General features: G+C 37.9%; 1 protein-coding gene across 8 annotated transcripts in view; it reads right to left on the reverse strand.

The window, feature by feature from the left end:
• Positions 1-7,441, reverse strand: part of gapvd1 (GTPase activating protein and VPS9 domains 1) — a 32,658-nt gene extending 25,217 nt beyond the window's left edge. For all 8 annotated transcript variants that reach the window (XM_030417149.1, XM_030417148.1, XM_030417147.1 and 5 more), the window contains exons 1-2: positions 7,266-7,441; positions 727-945 (exon numbers count right to left, since the gene is read on the reverse strand). In XM_030417149.1, coding sequence (XP_030273009.1) covers positions 727-911 — 185 coding nt within the window. In that variant the 5' untranslated portion in view covers positions 912-945; positions 7,266-7,441. The remainder of the gene's footprint in view (positions 1-726; positions 946-7,265) is intronic.
• Positions 7,442-7,695: the final 254 nt, after the last annotated feature.

Below are 7,695 nucleotides of genomic sequence, written 5' to 3' on the forward strand. Positions count from 1 at the left end.
TGGAGATGGGTCACAATATACTGGTACTGAAAAGATGCAGATTACACTGTTGTACTCATTCATTTCATTAATTTTTAAATTTAGATAAATTTAGATTTATTCGACTGCTTGTATTAGTTGATAAAAAAGCAACCATGTTCAACGAAATAGAACACTGATGTTGTGATACATTGAGATGCATCAAGATGCTGATCCCTGTGCATTTGAATCATGGACAGGTGAATTGTAATTTAATCAAAAGGTGACTCCAGTGAAGATTCATTCCTCTAGTAAATGTATTAAATCACATGCTCAAATAACAAAGGGATGCTCCAGGTCTGCAGGGTCCCTTTTAGGATATCTGGTCAAACTAGTGACTCAAGAACACTATACAGCATCAAACCTGACCTCATATTTGTATTCTTGATTTAGTATCTTAGCACAATTTCTAGCCCAGAACTGCATGAAAGCGAATTTCACATTTTAAAAGTCTAGAGCCTCAAATTTAAAAACAAAAGTTGTTAAACTTCAAGCTCCAAGATGTAGGAACAAATTTGCTTTTAGCAATATTTTTCCCAGCCAACATACTAAATACTGCTCTCTGCCATTTTTCATAACAGTTACTCATAACAGGAATTGTTAACTTTCAAAACGCCCTGTAAAACCACAAAATAGTCAGTTTCATGTGAGTTTCAGAGGTGCTGGTAGACATATTAGGCCAGAGCATATCAGTATTTTAGGCCTGACCTGGTGAGAATGAGCCGATCAAGATTGATCCTCTGCTGTTTCGAAATCCATGCAGCCCGGTACAGCCTCTCAGCTGTCTTCAGCACATCACTGTTGAGCCTCTGGATCAGCTGCTTCTCCGATGCCACGTACAGCCGCTCCTGCTTCAGGTGGTGGGCCAGAGTGTGGATGTCTGGCTTCACCATCTTCACCAGCTCACACAGGCAGAGAGCTAAATGACTGAAGAACAAAAATGACAAGATGGAAGGGAAACAGACAAAAGATGAATATGTGGAACAGAAACTAAATCAGAGCTTAATTAACCTTTAGTCAAATGTAAGACCACAGTCACACGAGCAAAAGAAAAAAAAAATGTTTCTTAGGTCAGTTGTGTTCAAGACGAAATTTTGTAAAATTTTATTTGTAAAATTTTGCTGTACGAGTGCTAGTGCTGGCCAATCAGCCCCAATAGGGCGGGTCTCGCCAAGAAAAATGATTGTGGTGCAATAGCTCTGCAACTAGCAAAGTTTATTTAACAAGTACTTTACTGGGAACAGCGGCTACAGCTACTACTGCGCCCTCAGTGACCTTCAATGAAAACTGATGAAGCCACCAATCTCAACATGGACCAAATCATGAATGTTCGGCTCCTTTGAAGATGACCTGGCCAAAGTAACAACGCAACATTTCTAAATAAGTGATAGTGGCCTTCATCAGTTTAGCAGTTCTTTAAGGACATGCATTTTCATGTTCATAATTTATTTTCAGTTGTTTAAATCGGTTTTAAGGAAGCACTTCATACGTTTTTAAATTGATAACTTGTCAATTTAAAGTTACTACAGAACTGTTTACAGTTGACATTCACATGTATACTGCAGAGCACATACTGAGACTTGACATTTTTTAAATAAACATTTTTCATGTGATTGTATTTTTGTTGTTTGTTTTTTTTAAACCAAGACAAATTTTCAAAAAAAATAATGATTGCAAAAATGACTGATGGTAAAATGGTAATATTGAGTGGCTGGTAGAATTCAGAATCCACCTGCCACTGTGGCTTTCCAACACTGGCTCAAGATGCTTTCTCAAGTCTGATAAAATTAACCATGATGCAGTGGGTCATTGTTGTTACTTTTTAGCATGTGTATTTCTAGGATCTGTGACATATTTGTAGAATTCTTTACTAATGGTTGACATTTACAGTAGTTTACCTTACCTGATCACATCCTTAATTTTTTTTTTTTAGTAAACAGTAAAGCTAATATTATCAGATATCATTATTCAACTTCTGCTGCATTTTTAAGTAAATGTATTTACAGGAAAAGTAGGAAACAGTTCCCTTTTCTGTAAAGGTTTGGCTGAACACAAACTCACACATGATGCTCGCGTCATGCAGGGGAAGTCATTTGCATTCCATTTGCTGCACACACCGGCCTGACGACAACAGGCAAAGCACGCCTTTTCACAAGCTTCAGGAGACGCTACATAGCAGAATATGCAAATCCCTCTCCATTTTCCAAACATACACAGCCAAGACATACAAACCAAGCGGAGGGCATGAAATTTGAATGATTTCGTGGTGAATCCTTCGCACAAAGGCCTCTTTGTGGCTGGTTGCTAACATAGCAAACACAGATTTAGCTGTAGAGCTATGGCTCCGGGAGCAGAATAAGACTAGACTGGAGAAAACTGTCGCAGAATGGGAATGACTGCAAGGTAGTGTCACTGCCTGCAAGCTAACAGACAACCACAACGTTGAAGTTGATATGCCTAACAAATCTAATTGGTTATGCAGATTTAAACACATAATGATGGCTCTACATTAAATTTCCTGGGCAAACCAAGAATAAACAATGATTACTGAAATGCAATTACTGTAGTAAATTGTCATTATTTTTGTCAAGTCTTAGGTCTAGTTTAAAAACCAACAAATACAACTCTAGTACAAATATAGTATCTTATTTTATGGTTGGTGGAGAAAAAATGCATATTCACAGCATTTTTCAAGTTCTTTGTGAGGCACAGCTTCCTCTTACCACGTGAGAAACGTGATGCCTGCCTGCTCACCAGCAATTGAGCATTCAGTCAGAACTCAAAATAAATATCAAACATTCGACGATTACAGTGTTTTGGTTTCATCGTAACGCAGCATGTATGTATTTATTAATGTATATCTGTGATGGCTCTGACTTGTTTTATCTTGAATTAACTTTGACACAAAGACTAAATAATTGACTAAAAATACGTTTCCCAATATAGGGCCTAAAAGTTGTCAGCATGTGTGAAATTATAGAAGATAAATATAGACGATAATAACACTACATCTAGACACTCCGATCCAGTAGGCGGGGGTAGGCATCCTTACAGTCGCTTTGCAATCTGTCAATAAACAGTTATTGGTATCAGCTGGAAAATGTCTGTGGTGTGCATCACTAGTTTATCTCACACACACACACACACACACACACACACACACAGAATGTATCTGTCATTTGACCTGCTATGAAGTGAATGGAGACAGCAAGTAGGGCTGCGAGTAATAATTATTTTCATTATAGAATAATTCAATTGTTTGGATTGTAATATGTCAGAAATTACTGAAAAATGTCCGTACAATTTTCCCTGAGCCCAATTCCTTTCAGTCAAACCACCAGTCCACAATCCAAAAATAGTTATGCTCACAGAAGGCTGAGAAAGGCAGCAAATATTCAAATCAGAGAGGCTAATAACAGATTTTTTTTCCTTCAAAATTTATCATAAAGTTCATCACGAAGTTGCCAATTAATTTTCTGTTGATTAAAAACTCAATAAATCATCTAATCATTTAAGTTACATGCCAGTCTCTACAAGTAAGCTAATCCCCAGAAAATGTTTTGGCCTTCTGAATCATAAGTTTGTCAGCGGAGTATGTTTGAAATTTTGTGAACTAGTATGGTCACGCATAGAGTTTGAGTTTAGCGTCTTGGGAACAGAAGCTGGCTGCACTAAAACAGACAACTTTGTGAGGTCTTTAATTTGTTGTCAACTGATCTACATTTAAGACCTTTCTAGATTAATAGACCTGAATATTTAAACAAATAATTATAAAAATGTATATCTGAATGAACGGACAGGTAACTGGCTAACAAGTACACACATGGTGCAGTTACACACATTACACTTGTGTTCTCAAATAAGCACATTCCTCACATACCCAGAAGGAAGTGAAAAAGCAACTTGGCTATTAAGCGGCTAGCACAGAGGTTAACTGCCATTTGTCATGGCCCCCTGTGCCCATCCCCTCCAATACAATCTACTGCACATAGCTACCTGGTGAGTCAGTCATGGAACACACTGAGGAACTCTAAAGCAGAAGAGAAACCAAAGAACAGACAGCATCAGGGACATAATCTAAAACCTTCTGAGTTATGTGACAATGATCATAGTTTTGGCAGGACAGCCAGTGAAAGCTGTTCATATGACAGACAAGAGGACCAACAGTTCAACCATAACATCTGTGTAATCACCATAATTATAACAAGGCAGTCTAGGAGACAAGAGGCAGGGCAAAGATAAAAACAGAGGATTTAAAATTCCCTGCCCAGTCCAACCACCTCAGTCATATAATCTAAATATTTTAAATTTTGACACAATCTCTAAAATGTGGAGCACAAAACAACAGTGTTATACCACAGCAACACAGTAAAGATGTTTGGAACACAGCCCTCTCCTCCCACTACATGATCCAACACACACATACACAGTCAGAGACACACCGTCCAATGGAACAAAGTTCTTTTTATAGCTAGATATTCAAAGGATTTCACTTTCTACAAGGTATTCATGGCCAACAGTTAACATCCTCTTCACACTTCCTTTTCAGATAATTTAACACTGCTCAGAAAACAAATACTGCCCCATGTCATATATCGTATGAGGTTTATCAGTGACTATTCCCACATTTTGGACTCTGTACAGAACCTCAATAGTTTTCCATCACCAGTACAGTATAAAATGTTTCCATAACATTTGGGCTGAACAATAAGGCAAAAAATTTTATTATTTAAAAAAATATATATATATATCTCAAAATAATATAAAAATATTATTTTTAATTTCATTTAGATATTGCACATTGGCCATGATTTTCTTTCACATTTTGATTAATTGTGCAGCCCTACGTACCACTGATTTCTAAAAAAAAAAAGAAAAGGAAAAAAAGGGTCAATAATTGAAAGATGCTTTTCAGTGTTTGGTCGTTATTTAGGTAAGGTGAGGGAGTCTTTCACTTTCCCTGTTCAGATTTATCATGTTGGTCTCGGAATCGAATAAGCGACCTTCTGGCAACACACTTCCCTAACCTTCAGGCGACCACTATCCCCAAAAGAATGTTCCAATCATCCTCTGGCTCTAACAAAAGAAGCTCTAGTCGTGAAAAAAAAAGAGAAAAAACTAAACATACATTACAGTCTTGAGTCTTCCTGAGTACGTGTTTTTATGCCAAATACAGCATGAGGTGCCAACAAGATCCGTTTTATGTCGCTGCTCTATGTTAGGTTGAGAAAACAGTCTAACTAATGTTATGCATAAACAGCACTTAACATTAACATGTAACATTTACTACTTGTCCATCATGTGCGAAAGTTAACTGTCACACTTATAAACTGGAACATAACCCAGTTAACCATATGTGTTGTCGATTTATCTGCTGTCTGGAGGACAACGACCTGGAATCATTAAGTGTTTGACACGATCATGTGAACTGTGAAAAAGGTTTAGGTTCAGGCCTTTTGACAGACCCAAGAACATGGGTTGAACCATGGCTTGCGGCCCAACACACTCAATCTACACTTACATGTGAAATGGCTTCAAGGAAGTCTTGACAATTAAATTGTGGTGTGCAATATGAGGACACAAACATTTTACCTGATACAAAATCCTACAGACAAAGTGAAGCAAACAGCACAAACATATACAGCTGTGAGGTTCAATATCCTTCTTAACTTGTAGTTACCACCTTCAATTACGACAATTTCTCAGGAATTAAGCAATAAGGACAAAATAATGAACCAGTGCTTCCAACTCAAATATATCAATCATAGACACCACAAGTAGAAAGGAAACAGATGGTGGCATTGCAATTTCTGAAGAATAATGTTGTCATAGGCATCAACTGAAACAACCATCACTGTTCTCGGTTCTATGCTAAACTTTCATAATTGTGCATTCTGACAAGGAATGATGAACCTACTTTGAGGTAATGAATGAATCGAGGAACTACTATGAGTCCGGTTTCACGGCAAATATGATAAGTTTGTCACATGTGAATTTCAATAGTCATTCCGCCTATTACCACCAAGTCAAGTGACTCCATTTCCAGGCAATCTTTCGTCATCAGTCCAGAGGAAAGAAAGTCTGGTTGACAGATCAGATTATGATTGAAGTCATAATTACAAAATAAGTGAGTTACTGAAAGTGACTTTTGACATTGTAAGGAATGATTTGCGGCATAATGTGGAATCTAGCCCTGGGCGAAAATGTTTGTCCTTTTATAGCGAGCAGATATGGGGCAGATACTGGACAATTCAGGACCAATTCACTATGGCAACAGTGACTGTCAAAGTGGGATGTAAAGTCTGTATATTTGGGTTGTAATTAATTCATATTTTCACCATTTCAGCTATTAGTCACAATTTCACTTAGCCTGCCTGGTAAGAGGAAAAATTTAATAACATTTAATTTAAAACATGAAAAAAATAAATCCACATGTGATAACTGACAACCAAGTGTTCAGCATTATAGCTTCATACAAATACTTCAGTGATTCACTTTACTGACTACATTTTGTCTGCTACTAATAACAGCAATATCGGACATGGTGGGGAGATAATGCACTTCTATATTATAAAGGGTTAATGGTAATATCCCGTGTTTAAACATTTATGATGTTAATGACAGTATGCCATTATATCCCACGGCCTCAAACGCTTAATGTAACAGATATAATGTCCGAACGGTTCTGTTGTCAGACCACAACTTTAGAAATCCCTGTCACAGGCTCCATGGGTGGGTGTGGGCACATTTGATACAAAAAGTTGCAAGTTTATAGTGCCCTTGATTCATTAGCACTGGTCAGTCTAGATTCAGCCAGATAGATAGCCAGACAAATTAAGATGGGTTGGGTTAAGCTGAGGTCTGTTGACGCTAGCTAGGTAACGTCAAAGTTGTCTTGCATCAACTTACCACCAGACAAGATGAGAATATCAAATAAACCACGTAACCAGCATTAGGTAAGCTAAACGATTTGAGGGAAACCGACACACTTCAAGCAACCTGGCGCTAGCTTGGTACGAGTCAACACGGATTTGTGTTTGCACTGATTTGAAGAACAAATACTAAACTGGCGAAGAAGCTAACCAAGAGGAAGCCCGCTTACGTTAACCAAGTTAAACTCGGCTAACGTTTGCTAGTCAAACAGGGTTAAGCTAACGATAAGCTAGTTAGCTACGTTAGCTTAGCTTTAGACTGCAAGCTCCTGGATGGCCAAATGAGACCAACAAAACGTATATTTAGCCACTTACCAAATGTAATTAGCGTCTACTGGTCGTCCACGGTTTCTCTAAACACGGCTGTTCATAAGATTTCTCGAGTCAGTGGGGTTGTTTGTTGGCGGTTAGCCGTCTCACACTGGTTTCTGCAGGAACGAACAGTGCTGTCATTTGCTGTCATCACGAGGAGACCTGCGCAACACGCATGCGCAAATGACTGTTAAAGGGACTTCACACTGGTAGAGAAAAAAGCTTCAACATAATTCAGAACCAAAAAAGTTCGATGTTACTTCTAACAAATCATTCAGAGGTTTTAAATTAAAAAAAAAACTGATTCACAAGCATAGGTGCTACCTCACTGGATAATATCTAAAACTCAATTTCTCTGTGAACACAAAAGTCCAAAAGTCATCATCACTGTCAGAAATGTGTTGGGCTTTTCACATTTTCAAAGTCATTTGGT

The sequence above is a fragment of the Sparus aurata genome, chromosome 5 (assembly GCF_900880675.1).
Source record: "Sparus aurata chromosome 5, fSpaAur1.1, whole genome shotgun sequence".
Classification (NCBI taxonomy): Eukaryota; Metazoa; Chordata; class Actinopteri; order Spariformes; family Sparidae; genus Sparus; species Sparus aurata.